Below are 19632 nucleotides of genomic sequence, written 5' to 3'. Positions count from 1 at the left end.
CACCCAAGTCTTCCATCACGTACAAATAAATGTGTCCTCCTTGTCCCCACACATAACTAGTCATACCAGCTCAGCACTGGCCTGCGTTCCATTCTGGGACACAATTTATAAGAAATTGGGCAAGTCGAAGATTGGGTCAGAAAGGATGGAGGCTAGACGGATGGAGCAGAAGAAAAGCCTGAGGATGGTGAGGGGTTTCATCTGTGGAACTCTAGGATGCAATCCAAGAGCTGCTTTGTAAAGAGCATTTTTTGGAAGAGCTGTTGTGTGTAAAGAGTGACTAGGAATCTTGGCGGGGCCTCAAGGAGAGCGCTTGGACAGGAAGTTGTTGGCATGACTTGAAGTTGCTTCCAGCAGTCCCTTCTCTAGGTCTGCATGCATGCACCCTGCATGGGATGCAAGGCAGCCCAAGAAGTATGCAAGTTAGGGATGCAGAGGTAAACATTTGTTTACACTCTCCCTTCCTGTCCTTACCAGCTAAATCCACAAACACTTTCCTTTTCTACAGCGAGGTGACATTGTAAATCCCATACTACTTTCGTGTATAATATGCCATTCTTTACTGCTGGTTCAAGTAGAAGTCAGTTTCTTCTGTTTGTACTAAGTCGGGTGATTGGGAAGAAATGTCCAGTTTTGCCTTCCCCCTGGGTTGTAAGAGCATGTCTTTATTGTGAGGCTACAACATTAGGAACTTTGGCCCATGATAACTGAGACAATAATGTGTTTTATGATGTCGTTAGGATCTTGGTGTGTATGTGCCCTGTGTACACTGCTGTATACTTTTCTTGCAGAGTTTTTAATAGCATGACTTAGAGAGGTCCTAGTTTACTAATATTACCCACAGCATAGTATTGAAGAATTTTATCCGCTGTATTGAGGTGGGACACATCTTTAATCCCAGTCCTCAGTAGGCAGAGGCAGGCAGATCCTCTGTGAGTTCCAGGCCAGCCTGATCAACAGAGAGAGTTCAAGACCAGCCAGGGATACAGGGAAACCCTGTCTCAAAAACCAAAAAACTACAGAAGAAAGAATTATTATCAAAAATATATAGTAAATATGGTAAGGAAAAATAATTTTCCTTTAAATTTTGGCTTGAGACAGCATCTTATCTCACACTAATCCAATTGGACCTCCAACTCATGAAGCACTCTCATGCTGGGACCATAGGCATGGGCCACAAACTCAGGGCCATTTTTACTTATTTTTACTTTATTCTTATGTGTCTACATGAGAATGTGCCACATGGGTATGGGTGCTATTTTGTCCAGTAGAGTGTTGGATGCTCTGGGGCTGCAGTTAATGGCAATTGTGAGCCTCTCAACATGGGTGCTTGAAGCGGAACTTAATTTGGGTCGTCTGGAAGATCAGGAAGCCTTCTTAACTGCTGCGTCATCTCCCCAGCCCCCATTTTCATCTCTTTTCAAGAGTTTTGTTAGGTCACACTTCATTCCTCATGTCCAAAACCTCTAAGGAGAACTATATGAAAGGCAATGTAGAATCCTTTTTAGGAATAGAATAGAATCCTGTTGTTACAGGAGCTATTCAATGAAATCTGCCCCCCTGAAAGTGTTTTATGGATCTCTCTCCTGAGACTACTTATGAATGTACAGTTATGTGATGGCCAGGCGGAGTGACACAGGCCTGTGCTCCGGAAAGGAGTATCAGGAGTTTATTGTCATCCTTCTTTACGCATGGAGTTCTAGGCCAGCCTGGGGTTATATAAGACCTACCTCAAAAAAAAAACAAAACAAAACAAAACAAAACAAAAAACAAAAAAACCCAAAACAACCCCCCCCCCAAAACCAGCAGCATTAGCCTGTGAGATGGCTCAGTGGGTAAAGATGCAGGCCACCAAACCCTAGGGCCTGTGTTGTAGCCCCTACACTGTGGGAGGAGCAAGTGACTATGACCACTCTAAATCAGTGCAAGCCACCACCTCTGGCTCCACCTTTTTACCGCAGTTGATAGTCAGATGAAAAACTGTAAGATTTGTAAAGCAGCAGCTTTAGAAATGGATTGAGTTGGGTTTACTTCTAGCTTTGTAGACAAAGGGGCGAAGCCTATTGAGACTTACATGCTTTGTTTTTCTACATGTTTCATAAAAAAACAATCTCAATTACGTTTATTTCAACAAAATTGGAATTGTTCAACATATTAAGACCAGGATTTGGGAGAATAAAGGTAACATTAAAGTTTTGAGAGGGTCTTTGCTCTTTTTCCTCCTTTTTTATTTTTTAGTTTTCAAGACAGGGTTTCTCTTCACAGCCCTGTCTGTCCTGGAACTCACTATGTAGACCAGGCTGGCCTTGAACTCATAGATTCACCTGCTTCTGCCTCCCGGGTGCTGTAATTAAAGATGTGTGCCACCAACCCCTGGCTATTTTAAAGCGTACTCCCCCTCCCCCCTTCTCCCCTTTTCTTTTTGGGAGGTCTTTGCTTTCAGGACTCTTAGAATATGTAATACACTTCAAAAGGGTTCAAGGCTCATTACAACTTTCAGGACTTTTACAGTTGTAAAGTCTGTATCTTTCTCGGGGTTAACTTTTGAATGTAAGGAGAGGGTGTCTTTTTAACTCCTTTACCAAGGATGTGTTTGGCTATAATAACCGAGATGCTCTGAACAACTTTCCAGTATATCAAAGTAGTATCCGCTTACAGTTTTGTGCTTGCTTAGCTTGATGGAAAGCCAGCAGAGCAGAAGAATGGCCTAAGAATCATGAGTTGAATTGCCTCCCTGGAGTCAGTGTTCCAAGTCGCTTCAGCTGGCGCTTCGCTCGAGCGCCCCCTCTCTCCCTAGAGGTCAACACGCAACTGCGAGCCAAAGGCTCGCACAAATCCCCGTTTCAAGGAGAAACCACTCAGAGCGCATGCTCAGGTGATAGTGGTTCAGTAGCGCCATTTTCGTAAGGGAAGGGCTGGCCACTAGTTCCGTCCCTAGGGCTCCCAGCATTAAAGTTGTCCAAACTGGATCAGAACGTTGCCGAACAAGTCCGGGGCCTCCTGGAGAGGAGCCTTTGTACTCCCTTGCAACGCTCCAGCCAAGACTAAAGAAATCTGTTCATTTCTCTTGTGGACAAGAGATCCTTTTCCCTCTTCACCCTTCGCCCAGGATAGCCTACAGTCCGAGACTAGAGCCTTACACTTCTGGCGTAATTTTGCGCTCACACCTGTGGCCAAAATGACAGGACTTGGAGAACTGGACGGGAATTTTTTTTTCCCCCTTGAGAACAAAGCCTAGAGAGCAGACTCTAGTACTTACAGGGCATAAGTCCGTGTACTCAGGAGCTAGGAGGTATCGCTTCTTTTGAAAATTGGTTATAAAGACACAGATCCGATAGTGGTGAGAATAGGGGTTGGTGGAAAGATAGCTAGCGGTTTGACTCGACATGGAGAAGGTCTGAGGTTTTTCAGTGTGTGTGTCTGCGCGCGCGCGCGTGTGTCTCTGTGTGTGTCTCTCTGTGTGTGCGTGTGTGTGCGCGCGCGCGAGTTTAGAAGAAACTGAGTGGAGCAAGAAAGAGCTTGAAGAGAGACAAGAAAAATCTGGTGTGGAAGAAGAGCTAGCCGGTTCCGACGTGGAGACAGCATCTCAGCCCGCCAGGCTGCCGCAGCTTCCTGGGAGGCATCCACTCCTCTCTACCCATCCTTTTTCATTCATAAGTTTGTGGCTCCGCCTGACATCCACCCCCCACCCCACCCCCACCCAGGCCGAGGGCCAAGTTTCCTGTGTAGCAATTGGTGAAAGGCAACAAAGCCTTAGCAACTGGCTCCTAGTGACCCGCGGGGCGCCTGGTAACTGGGGCCCGAGGCCGGCTCAGAGAAAGGAGCCGAGCTGTCCCTTTAAGGGATGGCCGCGGAGCGGTGAAAGTGGAGGGGGACGAGGGAGGGCGGGGAGGCAGGTCTGGGGGCGGACCTAAGAGGAGGAGGAGGAGAGGGAGGAAGAGTTGCTGCTGAAAGGAGGTGGCGAAGGAGGAGTCTGAGCAGCTGCTACTAGCCCCGCGGACACCTCCGGAGTCCTGCCCGCTGCCGCACGAGTGGCCACGGGCGCGATCCGGGCCAAATGTCTTGTCCTCCATGATCACTTTGGGAGCCGGGGGAAGACTTTGCCCGGCCTTGGGAGCTGGTGTGCGCCGTCCAGGTTTGGTGGAGACGGTGCAGCGCGAGGAGAAGGAGCTGCAGCTTGAGCAGCAGCAGCCGCCGCCGCCGCCGCCGCCGCCGCAGAGTCCGGATCACAGCGGTTACAGCCCGGGGCGTGTGCGTCCCGCGCCCAGCGGGTTCGGTTCCTCACGGAATGTCCCCGGGGCGCCCCACGCGCTGACCCTGCAGCTGCCTCCGCCTTGGGCGACCGCCTCCTCCCTCAGGCAGGCTCGGTGATTGGGACCGCGAGCTCCCAGCTCTTGGGCAGTGGGGAAGCCCCCGGGGGCGGGTGACCTCAGCTGGCCACGACCCAGCCCTCCCCCGTGCGGATCTCGCTTAAGATGGCAGCGGAGTCTGGGGAACTAATCGGGGCTTGCGAGTTCATGAAAGGTGAGGAGCAGCCGCCCGGCATCCTCCGGCCCTTCCACGCCACTCCCCCCACAACTCCTCACGGCTCACCCCTTTGTCCCAAGCCTCTACGCTGGGTTTCTTTTCGGGCCCTGTGTCCCTCAGTACTGCGGCTCGGCGCTCCGGCCCCTTCTCGCTACTCAACTCCCGGAGGACCCCCTGCTTCCGGCTTCTTTTTTTGCGTTCTCACTCCCTCTGCAGCTTCCTCGTACCCGGACAGTGCAGGCTTCTCTGCTTGGGATCCTCCTGCAAACCTCTCTTGGTGGGGATCCTGCTGGTTTTAATCCTCCATCCGCTAACCCTCTACCTCCTCGGTGGCTGGCCGGTGTTTTTGGGACACCCCCTACCCCCAACCACACCCCCCTGTCTTTCCTTCCTTCCTTCCTCTTGAAGTCTGCTAAGCTGCAGCGACAGAAGCTCGCCTCTCTTCCCATTCCACCGCAGCTGAGGTCTGGAGGTTTCCGAATCAAACTTGTGTCTCCAGTTTTGCGGGTACCCACAGCTCCTGTCTGCACCCGCCCGCACGCAACCAGGGGGTGAGGGAACTCCGAAGATGCTCTGCCCCCTGCTGGGTCTTCTAGCCTCTTGGCATGGTGTGCTTTTGGGGCTCTGTAGCTTTCTGGAAGATCCTGTTTCTCCAAGAATCCCACGTGTTAAAGGGTCTTTAAACGATGTGTAGCAGTTATTAATCCTTCGTGCATGATCTGCACTCTCAGTCTCGCGTCCCTGCTTCTCATGTTCTGTCTTTTAAACTTGTCTTTCAGATCGATTATATTTTGCTACTTTAAGGAATAGACCAAAAAGCACAATAAATATCCACTATTTCTCCATCGACGAGGAGCTGGTCTATGAAAAGTAAGTTCCCACCCCCCCTATTTTTTTTTAGCGCCCCCTGAACTAGTTTGTTGGTTCTTTGATAAGTGGGTTTCTTCACTTTCCCCAAAGAGTTCAGAAGGCATTACTAGCTTTCTATGACTTGGGGAGGGATGCACACTGTACGTAGTTTGGTCCTGTTAACACTGCAGTCCTTTTAGAATGTCACAGATATTAATTCTTCCTCCTCCCACAGCAAGTCTGGATTCCTCACACTCCCCAGAGTAGCACCAGGCCGTCATACCTGGTGTCATCACCAGACCTGTAATTGGCCTGTGAATCAGTCACTAGGTATTTGTGGGAGCACCCACAGGGTAGAGGGCAGTCAGTGTGTGTGTGTGTGTGTGTGTGTGTACTACAGGTGCCGAAGCTTCGCAATGCACAAGGCTTCTGTTGTTTGGAAAGATGTTTTTGTTTGTGCAGCCAGTTTTCTGGAAAGTGGGACGCAGGACTGTGGGGAGCTGGATCCAAGTTGCATCTATGTGGAAGATTTCCAGTGTGATTGAGTTGAACCTGATGGCCTGATGGTATTATTTATTGAGCATTGAGGAGTAGAGGATTGTCTCCCTCCACCCCCTCCATTAAGATCTGAGAGTGAAAAATCAGAACCAGGAACTGAACTCTGTGAAAGGCCATGGATGTAAAGGAAAAGGTTATTTGAATATTTTAGGCACAGTAAAACATTCATTGGAGGGTCATATTTTTTTTCGACAAAAGCAGTAGACAGGAGTAGAAAGGTGGGATTGGCTTTATCTTTTACTAAAAGAGCTGGTCTTTCAGATAAGCCTTGTATACTCTAATTTAGACATTTCATTTTATTTTGTTACCATCCTAATCAAGTGGGCAGTCAAATGAGCGGAGTGAAATGAACCGTAACAAGCTTTCTAGGGCTCACCCTGTTAGAAAGGATATTGGTAAGTCAGCCTCAGAATTTATGAGTTCTGGGCCTTGGAAGAGGAAAAATATTCTGGACCTTGAAAAGCCTATGTTTTATCTGAGAGAAAATAATCCTTAATTGTTACTTGGTCCTAGGGGGGGTCTTGGAACTGATGTCTTCAGGACCTTTCTCTCAGTGCAGGGAGGAGGATGCTTCCTGAATGGCTAAAGAGACAGTGGGCATGAAAGAGCCTTTTGCTGCGGTTCATGAATGCCCAGAGCTTCAGAGGCAAAGAGAGGCCTGAATCCCTGGTGTCAGATTACAGCTCCCCTCCTAGAGAATGGAGTTCTAAGCAGCCAGTTCTCTGACCCTGGGCACCTGGATGATGTCACCACCTTCAGTGTTTATTGAGTGGACACTCTATTGTTGGGCACTGTCTTGGCTTTCTGTCTGTGAGCTGAGGGCCTTGGGACCTTTGTGTGCCTGAGGGTAGGGACTGTGTATATACGCTATTATGTTCACTCTGCAGTGACTAAAGCACCAGGGTTTATTAATATGCATTTGAACAGGCTCTAGTTATTGAGGTCTGAATCACTTCCCTTGGGATTGCTAGATAGTAGACTTAGCAAAACTTTACAGTTAATCAACCAATCACGGTGCACAATGGTGTCTTAGAAATAATGAAGATTTTACGTGATTTTAATATTTGTATTTTAGGGTACAAGTTATATGCCCCCCTTTTTTTAACCATCTTCCTGGTGTCTTCTAAGGACAGACTTGCTAGAGAGACCATCTGGTTCGCTTTGTGAGTTTGGATGTGAACTTGAAACTGTAAGAAGCTGAGCAGGGTGTATATCTCTTTAATGCAAGCATGCATGGAGCAAAGGTAGAGGCAGGGGGATCCATGTGAGTTTGAGGGCAGCCTGTTCTACACAGACAGTTTCAGACCAGTTAGAACTACATAGTGAAAGTCTTTCTTGGAGGGGGGCGGGGAGACATCTGGGAGTGGTGGCTTATACCTGTCAATCACCTGAGAGACTCTGGTAGGAGAGTTGCTTAGTTGGAGGTGAGTCTGTGTTACATACTGACTTGCAAACAAGCTTGAGAAAAGAAACGAGTGAGAAAAGAAATGATAAAGACTCAGCCTGAACAGAGCGTTTTCTTCCCTGGTGTGATGAGCCGGAGTGTGTCACAGTAGTGACTATGGTCCTGATCACCTGCGCAAACCCATCTTTTCGTTATCCCTGCAGATCACACTGTGGTCGATGGTACGGAGCGTAACATGATGAATGTACACGTGCCTTTCAAGGTTTCAAAGATCCCCAAACCAATATGATGGATGACTAAGAGGGGCTGTGATTAAAGGGATAAAGTTGCCCTAGGAGAAGCCTCACCTGAAGTAGGAAGTACGTATGGAAGGGTGGAGACATGTCCAGGAGAGGCATTCATTAAAAGCTCCGTGGAGGCATTAAGGTCGGCTTGAAGGATGGACAGGTGCCCATGGATATGGGCGTGAGAGGAAAGAAAAGTGAGGACCAGGAGGGAGGCTCGGGAAGTGTGTTCGGTTCATAGTAAGCTGTCTGCTTTGCCTGGTGTGTGTATACAGGTCACATGGGGGAGGTGTGGAATATGACACTGAGAGGCCAGCTGGGGACAGACTGAATGCCACAGTGAGGAACCTGCATTCACCCTGGTGTGCCTTGAGTCTCTTAGAAGAGCTCCAGGACAGAGATGGCGTGGCTAGATTCATGCTAATGGCAAATAAAGGCAGATGTTTACAGAGCATTGGCCTCTGTGCTGGATCCTTTGCTACAGCGATGTCGACAGGGACAGTGAGGTTGGGTACTTTGCCCAGTGCCACTGAAATAAGCAACAGAGCTGGAATTTGAAAAGATACCATCTAGTTCCAGAGGAAATACATCCTCCATCCACAAAAAATAATGTAAAAGCATCATTTAAGACCCATTGGAGAGGATATATGGAACCACACACACACTTTGGGATGTTCAGGGGGAAGGATAAGGTACTGAATTGACATGGTGTCAGTGCTGATGGAAAAAAGGCAGGATCTGACTCCACGTGGGGGTAGTTGATGAAGACGCTGAGGGGAGGAGAGCTAAGCAGTTCTGGGGATAGTCCCTTCACAGTGGGCCTTAGAGCATCCTGAACCCAAACAAGAAAATAGGTAGACAGTTGGCTTCGGTGGGAAGATCAGACATTCTGTCTGGGTCAGGATGAATTTGAGAAATGTAAGGGATCATTTGAAGAATGTATACTTTTTTTTTAAAAAGACAATTTCTCTGTATAGCCTTGGCTGTCCTGGAGCTCACTTTGTAGAGCAGGCTGGCCTTGAACTCTCAGATCCTGATGGCTGCCTTTGCCTTCTGATTGCTGGGGTTGAAGATGTGCGTCACCAAGCCCGGCTGAGAGTTTACCTTTAAAATACTTCAAGTTGGGAGTTTCCTAAGGACGTGATTAAAGAGTGAGGCTGTTTCTGAGGAGGAAGAAATCAAGGTTTTTCAGGGTAGGGGGAGTAAAGGAAGATATAAGTAGCCAGTCAGAAGGCAAAAAATTGAAGGAAGGGATGGAGGGACGGAGGGAGAAAGGAAAGGAGGGAGGGAGAAAGGAAGGGAGGGAGGGAGGAAGGGAGGGAGGGAGGGAGGGAGGAAGGAAGGCAGGCAGACAGGCAGGCAGACAGGCAGGCAGGCAAGCAAGCAAGCAAGCAAGAAAGGCTGTGGATTGTGTCTCTGACTCTTTCTTGCAAAGATAGAACGAGACGGTCTGGAGTCCCTGGGACCCTGTGCAGTAACCTGGATTCTATCTGTGGAGCATGTCCTGAGGGCAGACACCCTAATGTGCATGTCTCCAAAGAAGGGAGTGTGTTTATATACACTGTCACATGGGACCTCATATAGCCTGGTAGCTATAATTATTTGCTGAGTGTCCTGATGAAATGTCACCTTTCTGAGTAAATTATCACCTGAGAAACTATTAACTGGGCTCTTTAAATATGAGAGCATGTTTAGTCTGGATACAGCTGTGTTTGTGCAGAAGGCCGTTGAGTTATTAAAGGATAGTAGAACTCTATGATTGAAATAATGACCTGAAAAGCCTGTGGAACAAATTTAACTAACTGGCTTCATGAGGCCAGGCTATAAAACTGAATTTTTTGTTGTTCCTTTCCTTTCCTTTCCTTTCCTTTCCTTTCCTTTCCTTTCCTTTCCTTTCCTTTCCTTTCCTTTCCTTTCCTTTCCTTTCCTTTCCCTTCCTTTCCCTTTCTCTCTCTCTCTTTCTTTCTTTCTTTCTTTCTTTCTTTCTTTCTTTTTCTTTCTTTCTTTCTTTCTTTCTTTCTTTCTTTCTTTTAGAGAAGGTCTTACTATGGTAGCTCTGGCTGTCCTGGAACTCTTTATGTAGACCAGGCTGGCCACAAACTCTCAGAGATCCACCTGTCTGCCAACTGAATGCTGGGATTTAAGGTGTGTACTACTACACGCAATTGAAACTGAAAATTTCTTCTCTGTCTGTCTCTTTATCCGATCTCATTATGCATCCCTAGCTGGCCTGGAACTCAATATTTAGACCAGACTGGCCTTGAGTGCACAGAAAAACTTGCCTGTTCTGACTCAGTCTCTTGAGCACTAGCATTAAAGGTTTGTACCACCATGGCTGGACTCTTACTTGGTTCTTAACAGAGATATCTCTATGAAGGTCAGAGATATTTTAATAAAACATAGGTGATAAGAACTTATACTTTAAAGCCTTTAATCCTAGCACTTGGAAGCCAGAGGGTAGATTTCTGAGTGTGAGGCCAGCTTGGTCTACATAGCGAGTTCCAGAACAGCAGGGTCACACAGAGAAAACCTGTCTTGAAAAATCAAAAAACCAAACAAAAACCAAAATAAAACAAAAACAAAAAGAAAGGAAGAAAGAAGGAAAGAAAAAAGAAAGAAAGAAAGAAAGGAAGGAAGGAAAGAAGGAAAGAAAGAAAGAAAGAAAGAAAGAAAGAAAGAAAGAAAGAAAGAAAGAAAGATATTTCGGGCTATGCATGTTTTCATAGGCCAGAGTTAAAATATTTACTATCCCAATAAAACTGCCTTTTTTTTTTTTTCCAAAAAGTATTTCTGTAACTGGAGCCTGTCAAGGATTTATCTGTGTTGGACTGAACTACCGACAGCAGACAGTATTCTCTTCTCTAGAATGGCTAGTTCTTTGGTGTTGAAGTTGGACTCTGTCATCCAAATAGAGGCTAACTTTTAATAACTTGGCTCATATTTTTTGGCTCAAGAGTTAGCAAAATCAAATGTGTTAATTGTCAGAACCTTTACGTGCTCCGAATGGTCATCTTGGGCGTTGGAGTTGGATGCCAGTGGTGTGGAAAGCCAGTCAGTTGAGAAGGACAGTGTGTACTCTTTCTGCTTTCAATCATATACTTTCCAATTTTTTCTGTTCTTGGCATTTTCAGAAGAAAGGTACTAAAATTTCATGACAGAGTACTAAATAAAGATGCCGAGACTGGCTGAAATTTCTTTGGTAGATCTAAGAAATGTCACCAAGTGTTTTTTACTTAAGTATAAAATTGTTTTTGTTTTGTTTTGTTTTTGTTTTTTAAAAATTCTCCTGATGTAAGTGTCATCTCTGAGGCTTATTGCCTTTATCTGCTAACCTAGACCTTGTCGTGGAAGCGTCATCCTCCTGTACATTTTTATCTAGACCTAGAATGTTTTCAGCTGAATAAGCTCACCCCTTCTAGCTCTTTCTGAGCAATGACTGGCTGGTTCAACTCAGCTGTCCTGGTTCAAACTCCTCTCCAGCCTCACTGATTGAATCTAACTTCTTTTAGCTTCTCCTGAATTGCTCTGTTTGGCCTCATACTGACTTTGACAATATGTTCTAATCTTCTGACTCCTTCTCATTCTGTCTCATTCTGTCTTCACCTGCGTCTAGCTTGTTCTCTTCCTGCACCCTGTCTCTGTATCACTGACCCAATAAAACTGCACTTCCCCCCTTTTCCCGGTCTCTCAAATAGCTCCCCTTTCTCTTCTCGTGAGAGTTGAGCATATCCTACTCTGTCAAATCTTTCTCTGTTTCATCACGTTGTCTGCCCCTCAACTAGACATCACTTTCACACATGGGTACTTTCTTGTACAAACTAACTTTACCGCCATTGTTTGGGATTGAAGGTGTGAATTAAGGTGTGTCTGCATTCCAGCCAGAGGGATTAAAGATGTGTGCTAGCTGGGCCGTAGTGGCGCACACCTTTAATCCCAGCATTTGGGAGGCAGAGGCAGAGGCAGGCACATTTCTGAGTTTGAGGCCAGCCTGGTCTACAAAGTGAGTTCCAGAACAGCCAGGGCTATACGGAGAAACCCTGTCTCAAACAAACAAACAAACAAACAAACAAACCAAAACAACAAAACTAAAAATCCCAAACAAACACAAAAAAAACCCCAAAACGATGTGTGCTAAGGACTGATCCGCACCACAACTAGAAACAGGTATTTTCAGTAAATAACACAGTCTCCAGGTTCACAGTGTGGTCAAATACCCTGCAGCAGTTAAGATGCTCAATCTTGGTTGGGGGCTGTAGCTCAATGGGAGAGATTTTCTTGGCGTGTACAAGGTGTCCTGGGCTTAATCCCCAGCACTGCAATAGAAGAGTAAATAATGAGCACTCTTAGTTGTCTATGGCGGCTTCTACTTGGGATGCTGAGAGAGGTGGATCCTTGAGTTCAAGGCTAGGTTGGGGTACATAGTGAGATCCTACCTTAAAAAACAAAATGGGCTGAAGATGTAGCTCAGTTTATAGAGTGTTACAGTACTGGGTTTAATTTCTGGCATTATGTAAACCTGGCATGGTGGCACAGGTTTGTCATCTCAGTACTAGGTAGTGAGGCAGGAGGAGGGTCAGGAGTTCGAGGTCAGCCTGGGATGTATGAGACCCTGTCTCAAAACACCAACCAACCAGCCAACCAACCAGCCAACCAACCAGCCAACCAACCAACCAACCAACCTAAACCCTCAATATGGCTCAGATATTCTTTTTTAAAATAATAGAATATCTTTGATGTATTCTTTGACAGTTTCATACACGTGGACAATGCATTCTGATCACGTGTTACTCTAATTCCTCTCTTTGACTCTCCCCAGGAACCTCCATCTTTTTTCCATTCTCTTCAGTCACTCCCAACAACCTCATTTTCGTGCCTTCTCTGTCTGTTTGTCTGCCTGCCTGCCTCTCTCCCTCCTTTAATAACCTAATAAATCTAATTAGTGCTGCCTACTGGAAGACTGATCTTGTTGAGTTCATCTTGGGTGGGTGGCCCAGTGACCACAGTGATTTCTTTGGTGCAGCATCCACACCGTGTCCCAAAGGCAGCATTTTACATCGCTCCTTCCCATTTTACCTTCTTCCCACCACCTTCCATGATGTTTCCTGAACCTTGGGTTAGGGGTTGATATTGGCGTGCAGTTTAGGGTTGAACACTCAATAGACACGTGTTCTTAATACTTTGCATAGTTACACTAACCACTGACCACTTCAGAGAGAAGCTCCTCTGCCGAGGTTGAAGGGAACGCTCATCGATAAGCATTAACATTTAGAAAGCAGTCTGACATCATGCTCCTTAGGTTCTGCTCTAGTGTCTGTGACCTCCGGAGCCACGATTGGTTTGCAGTACTAGGCCTGAATTCATTCCTGTGGAGCAGGCCTCAAGTCTAATCCAAAAGCAGCTGGTTAGCCCATAGCCTTCATGCCACTCTTGCATGGCAGGCATATTTTGCCCAGCAGAATTTTTGCTTTTTATATCTTCTGGCCTGAACACATACATTGTAGGTGTTTATTTGACTATGTATGTACCCGTGGACACAATGTTATTCTGTGGTATGCATTATGAGGCATTTACAGTCAATTCTCCTCCTTCTCTTCCCTTTTCCTTCTTTCTTCTTTCTTCTTCCTCTTCCCCCTTTTCCTCTTTTCCTCCTCTTTTTCCTCTTCCTTTTGCAGTACCAGGAAATCAAACCCAGAATCTCATGCATGTTAGGTAAGAACTCTAACCCTGATCTACACTCAGCCCTTACAGGGCTCCATGTTTTCTTTTTGGTTTTCTGAGACAGGATCTCACTTTGTAGCCCAGGGTGGCCTTCAGCTCACTATGTAGCCTAGGCTAGCCTTGCATTCATTCTTGGTAATCCTCCTTTGTGAGCCTCTCAGGTGCAGAGATTGCAGATGTGAGTCACTATGTTCAACATCTCACCGCCCATTCTTAAATCATGTGATCCACTTCCACCCAATTTTACTTTCATATTTGTTTAAATACCTTCCGCTTTGACCTCTTAGGCTTTGGCAGTGTATAGTTGGACTTTGATCTCCATAGTGATAAATTGGTACTCATTTTTTTTTCAGCTTGCTTGAGATAACTGGCAAACACACACACTTGAACTCAAGAGCCCAGGAGTCTTCTTCCAGGGTTTGCCTCTCTCAGGCAGCATGAGAGAGTGATCCAAATGGGTTGTGGGAGATGAAGCTCTGTGCCAGGTCACCCCAGGGCACTCTCACTATTTTGTTTGAACTAGACTCCTAAGACATCAGATGTTCTCACTTGTAAGTTCATAAACACATTCCCAAGCCCAAAGGAAGTGGCTTAGTGAGCCATAGCTCAAAACAACTTAGTGGGAAAAAAAAAAGGACTGGACACATCTTTTAAAATGAGGCGTAAAGGAGAACAACTTGAAATTTGTAAGTGGCTGAAGATTGCTGTGCAAGAGAACACCATGGGGATGGAGATGGAGATGGAGTGAGACTTAGTGGCAGGGCATGGGGTAAGCACAGGTAAATACGGAAGTGCATGAGACAAAACGGAGGTCAGTGCATGAAGCGCCTAACACAGTCTTCTGTGTTAGGGGGAGTGAAGAAAATAAGACCTCATTACTGCCATGGTTATTGAAAGACTTCTTCATGGAGTGATGTTTAATGTGGCACAAGCACAGGGCATTTTATGATGTCTGAGACCAGTATTGCCAGTTCTTGGTCACTGTCCAATCTCAAGACCTAGCATAGTGCTTAGCATAGGAATGGTGCCCCAGAAACACAAGCAGAATGCATGAGGGAGGGAGAGGGAGAGGGAGAGGGAGAAGGAGAGGGAGAGGGAGAGGGAGAGGGAGAGAGAGAGAGATTTATTCTAGGCAGAGTCTTAGGAAAAGGCGTATTTAGGAAGAGTGAGAGCCTGTTTGGAGGACAGCAGTCACAGGTAAGGATGGATGGGCTGGTCTGTGGGATCCTGAAATCCGCCCATTGGGCTTACTGATGAATGGCAAGGAACTGATCAGGGCTCTGTGCACAGGTGCCCCATAGTTTGAGAGGAGGAATGTTTGAGATACAAATTTCATTACCTTGGATGACTGGGAGAAAGCCACAGGTTAAGTAGGTTTGCGTGTTTTAAGACTGAAGGAGGAGCAACCTATCTTATGGTTGTGGTTCTGTTTTGTGTTGTTTGGTGGGAAAGTGGAAGTGAAAACGGGGTTGTTGTAATGGAGTCTTTGACTCTTGTGGTCTCCAAGCAGAGAATAGATAATACCTGACTAGGATACTTAGCCAGTTGCTGCTTTAAAGTCTGGGGAATTGTGTGGGATAGCTCATCTCAAATTCTCTGGAGGTATGGTTTGAGTTGGACTTTCTACATTTAATTGTGGAATTTATCGTTTAGCTTTTTGGGCTCTATTTTCAATTTAATGAAGAAAAAAAGTCGGTTTTAAAAAATAACCCAATACTTACAAGGACCACCAAAGAGTGGTTTGTTGGCTGGGATTTTTCAAGTTCTATTGTTCTGGCTGAACTGTGTTTAGTCCTTGACAAGCTGGATAAATGACATCTGATACGTAACCACAACTATTTGTGGTTGATGATAGGTTCCTCCACAAGAAATGTTTGTGTTTGCTGGAGGTGATGGCTCATGCCTATAATCCTAGTGAGTCCGAGGCAGGAGGATTCCTGTATGCTTGAGGCTAAACTAGGCTACAGAGCTTGTCTCATACAAACATTTATATCGAACTGTAGTTTTAAATTTAGCGTGTGTGTGTGTGTGTGTGTGTGTGTGTGTGTGTGGGTGCACATACCGTGGTGCAGACATGAAGGTCAGAGGATCTCTTTCCATCTCCTCGCAGATTCCAGGGTTGCACTCAGGTTGTCAAGGTTTTGTAGGCAGCACCTTGACCTGATGGACCATCTCGGCAGCTCCTGAACTATAGTTTTATAAAAGGGAGCCTTTCTATTATTCACCAAGTTGGTATTTTGGTTTTCAACATTTTCATATCTTGTTGATAAGTGGTAGAATTTACTAGTTTGGTTTACTTTTGTTATACAATATGGTTTTCTTCAGAGATCTAGAAAAGGTGGTTTTTTGTTTTTGTTTTTGTTTTTTTCTAAATTGGTCTCTTTCATCAACATATGGAAGGAGGACATTTCCTCCCATCTAGGAAGTGAGCAGTTCACTAAGATACCTGATACAAAGAATTGGAAAGTTCCATGTGTGTATTTTGGAGGAGCTGGAGACCAACTCAGAGCTTCAGCTATGCTAGGCAAGTGCTCTACCACGAAACTACATTCTCCACCTACAAAAATCCTATCTGAAAGACCATATACCATTAGACTTTGTGAAAATGAACCCGTGTTTCTGTCTTAATGAGTGGACTGATCATAATTATGTAATTATAAATACATCGACTAAACAGTTCTCTGATTCAGAGCAGCTTTGTAAAGATGAAAGGGCCCGGTCAGGTGAGATCCGGCCTTGACTGAGTACGTTCTTGGTCCTGCGCACGGTTGGGCCAGTGCATCTGCCTCTGACTACCATTTGCATCCTGATCTGCTGTGAGCCCAAACGTGCAGTGGGAGGAGGCCCCAGAAAACTTGTTTTCTGAACGTTGAGTCTGAAACAAGGCCAGTCTCTGTGTGAGACGTATGAACGCGGCTAAAGGGCATGCATGGGTTCATAGAAAGCTTTAAAAAGAAACAATCCAACTTTGTTTTTTTGGCTTCTTTACAAATCGGGCTCACTTGGGTGGCAGATTGGTGAGTTTCTGAGTTGGGATCTTAGCATAAGTTATTTCTTTCTAAGACTTATGTGTGCATATGAGTGTTTTATGTGCGTACTTGTTCATGTGTATGCAGATGTGTGTGTGTGTGTGTGTGTTGTGTAGTGTGTTTGTGTGTTGTGTAGTGTGTTTGTGTGGTAGGCCTACTGAACATCAAGGATCTTCCTCAGTTGCTCCTCATTTTATTTCTGAGACAGGGCCTCTCACTGATTCGGCCAGCAAGCTCCTGGGATTCATCTGTCTGCCTTCCCAGTGCCGGGGTTGCAGGTTGTAGGCTATTCCTGGCTTTTACAGTGATGCTGGGGAACCAAACTCAGGTCCTGATGCTTGCACAGCAGGCACTAAACTGATCGCACCACCTCCTTAGAGCCTGTAACTGATTTCTTACCGTAGATACTTCTTCACCTTCCAAGGATAGGGAATTCCTATAGATAGCATTTGCGTTAGTTGTGAAAATCAAATTATTGATTCTGAGCATCAATGTAGGATCTGAAAATATTGAAAATACCTTATTTGCTGATTGTGAGATTAAAGAGGGGCAGATAGGCCTGCTTAGGAAGTTGTGTGTGGTGGCTCTGTAAAGCGGTGCCTTCGTGTTTTCCCTTCTCTTTCCCTAATGCCAGCACCCAACTTGGTTCCCCTGTGCATATGGAACACATGCCCCGCAGCCCTGGGAAACACAAAGAAAATGCTCTGGGACATTTAAGCTAGGAGAAACCTCTTAGATGGAATTGAAGACGACCTTTTAGAAAGGGCACTGTGATGAATGGTGGGGTGAGCGCCTCTGGGCTGAGGTGATTTATGGAGCAGGCCGCATTTGGAGCACACCAGTAATGAAGATGGGGTGGTGGGAGAAGGCTGTGATGTGCCCCACCTCTCCTCATCTGAGGGGGCTGCTCAGTCTCGCCGCTCTCCGGTCCCTACTCTCTGCTGCCTTCAGGCTTTTGGAAAAAAAAATGGTTTTTAAGTATGTGAAGGTCTCTGTACATATATGATGTGAGTGCTGCTGCACTTGGAGGCTAGAAAAGAGTCAGTCACCCAGTCATGGGTCACCAGTGTGGGCACTGGGAAATGAATACAGGTCTTCCGGGATATCAGTGAGTGCACCTAACCGCTGAGCCATCTGTCCAGCCCCTTAACTAACTTGCTGTGTACTAACGCTTGTAAAGTGTGACCGGGTTGGTCACCCCTCTCTAGCCACACTTAGCCTGGAACACTTTGGAATGTTTAGAATGAAGAGTGTTGTGTTTTGCTGTACTTTCCCAAACGAACCAGTTCTTATTTACTCAGCCAGCCCTGGACTGGGTGCTCAGGATGCCTAGGGACTGTCGTTCAGCTCAGCCTGGCTCAGGGAGCTTGTCCTGCAGTGGATTTCAGACAAAATACTAGTTAAGTGTTAAAAGTAGACGATTGAAGCCCGCGGAAGGAGGAGAGAACTGTAGCATTTTTCTCTTTGACAGGTGTTGATCTATCCCAGGCTAGCCTTGTACTTACTATGTAGCTGAAAATGACCCGGGATTTGCCGCTAGACCCCATTTTATGCAATTCTGGGGATGAATGCCAGGGCCATGTGTGTGGCTGGCAAGTGCTCTACCAAACGAACTACGTCCCATCCTCAGCCCCTAAAAGACCTTTCTGTCTTTGAAGGCAAGAAACAGGGCCTGTGGGATCTGCACATTTGGGGAGCAGCCAAAGAGGTGGGGATGAGAAGAGACTTCTCTGAGGAAGGGTGGTTATGCTGAGACCTAAAGCAGGAGTATGTGTTAACCAGGGCTGGGGAGAAGGGTATGAAGAAGGTCTATGAATGAACTCAGACATTCCTTGTGGCTTGAGCTTGCTGGTAATAAAGGCGAGAAAATGTTGCAAAATAAGTCCCCAAAGAGAGAAGGAGGCAGGAGCTACAGCACCGGGGCCCCTGGAGGCAAGGGGGAGGTGCGGCTTTGAATTCCAGGGGCTTTGGGAGGTGAGGAGATCATAGGCACTGGGTTTAGAGGACTTTTCCCTTTCCAGGCCTTGATTTCAGGAACTGCTTACAAAAAGGTGAGAATTAGCCTTTTATATATCAGCGCCTCTGCCGGAGCTACGGGAATAGACTGGCCGCCCAGTCCTCTTGCTATCCGTGGCAGCTGGTGAATATAAAAGGGTTAACTTACATGGTCTGAGAATGCTTCTGTGGGAGTGAGTTTTAATCTTAGCAGAGCATTCCCGAAGAAGCCGCCTCTTGCTTTTGTTCACTGTAGTCTTGGAGGGGACGTTCCCTTCACTGACTTTGCTTCAGAATGGAAGGACATGAAATACTGGATACTACATAGTCACTTATTTTACAGAAGCGACAGCTGAAGGCTTATACAACCCTGCCCCGTGCCTAGAGCTAAAGAAAGTGCTAAGTGGAGAAGGTCCTTTATGGTGTGTGAGGTAGCTGGGATTTCCTGAAAGGATGTGTCAGGGACAGGGGTTGATCCCAAGGCTGAGACTGCAGCCTGGGAATGCAGCGTGATCAGATAGATACCAGAGTCCTGTGTATCCAGTGGTCTTTCGGTCTTTTTCAGGCTGTCCTGTACACAGGAAACTTGGTAGGTGGTCAGCCACTGGCATCTGTAACTATGGCAAGGTGTGCTCTAAGGGTATGAGCAGGCACTCCGTCTCATGCCCCAGTGTCCTAGGTTAGTATGTACCAAGCAATTAGGATCTTCTGGAAATGTGATCGTTATGCGTTTTCCGTCAGGATCAAAAACATCTTCTGCTTGGAGGGAAACATCTATAGTAAGGCAAACATTAGCTACTATCAACAACGCTCTTTAAACAAAAACAAACCAATTAAAGATGGGCTGGGGAGATGGGCCAGCGGGCTTGTCTGATGAGTGCCCCGTGCTGTAGCAGCAGAGTCTGTAATTCCAGCGCGGCCCTGCAGGGAGATGGCAGGTGGAGACAGGCTACTCTCCAGAAGCTCCTGGGCCAGCGAGTCAGGCTCCGACAGAAACAAAGAGACTCTCAAACCAGGAGAGGTGAGGGCCAACACCCAAAGTTGGCCTTGGGGCCTCAGATCTCCACATTCATAGGTAGCACACATGCAGCTACACACAGACATACACACACACACAGACACACACATACACACACAGAGAGACACACACACAGGCACACACACACACACAGACACATAGACACACACACAAAGAGACACACACAGGCACATACACACAGACACACACAGACACAGACACACAGACACACACACAGGCACACACACA

The 19632-nt window shown here is 46.4% G+C and overlaps 1 protein-coding gene across 1 annotated transcript in view; it reads left to right on the top strand.

The window, feature by feature from the left end:
* The first annotated feature begins 3922 nt into the window (after positions 1-3922).
* Cdc14a (cell division cycle 14A) overlaps positions 3923-19632 on the top strand; it is a 154892-nt gene continuing 139182 nt past the window's right edge. The window contains exons 1-2 of the mRNA XM_021158702.2: positions 3923-4524; positions 5307-5397. Of these exons, the coding sequence (XP_021014361.1) occupies positions 4476-4524; positions 5307-5397 (140 nt within the window). The 5' untranslated portion in view covers positions 3923-4475. The remainder of the gene's footprint in view (positions 4525-5306; positions 5398-19632) is intronic.

Source organism: Mus caroli, chromosome 3 (genome assembly GCF_900094665.2).
Source record: "Mus caroli chromosome 3, CAROLI_EIJ_v1.1, whole genome shotgun sequence".
In the NCBI taxonomy this organism is placed as follows: domain Eukaryota; kingdom Metazoa; phylum Chordata; class Mammalia; order Rodentia; family Muridae; genus Mus; species Mus caroli.
This window is presented reverse-complemented; position numbering and strand designations above follow the sequence as displayed.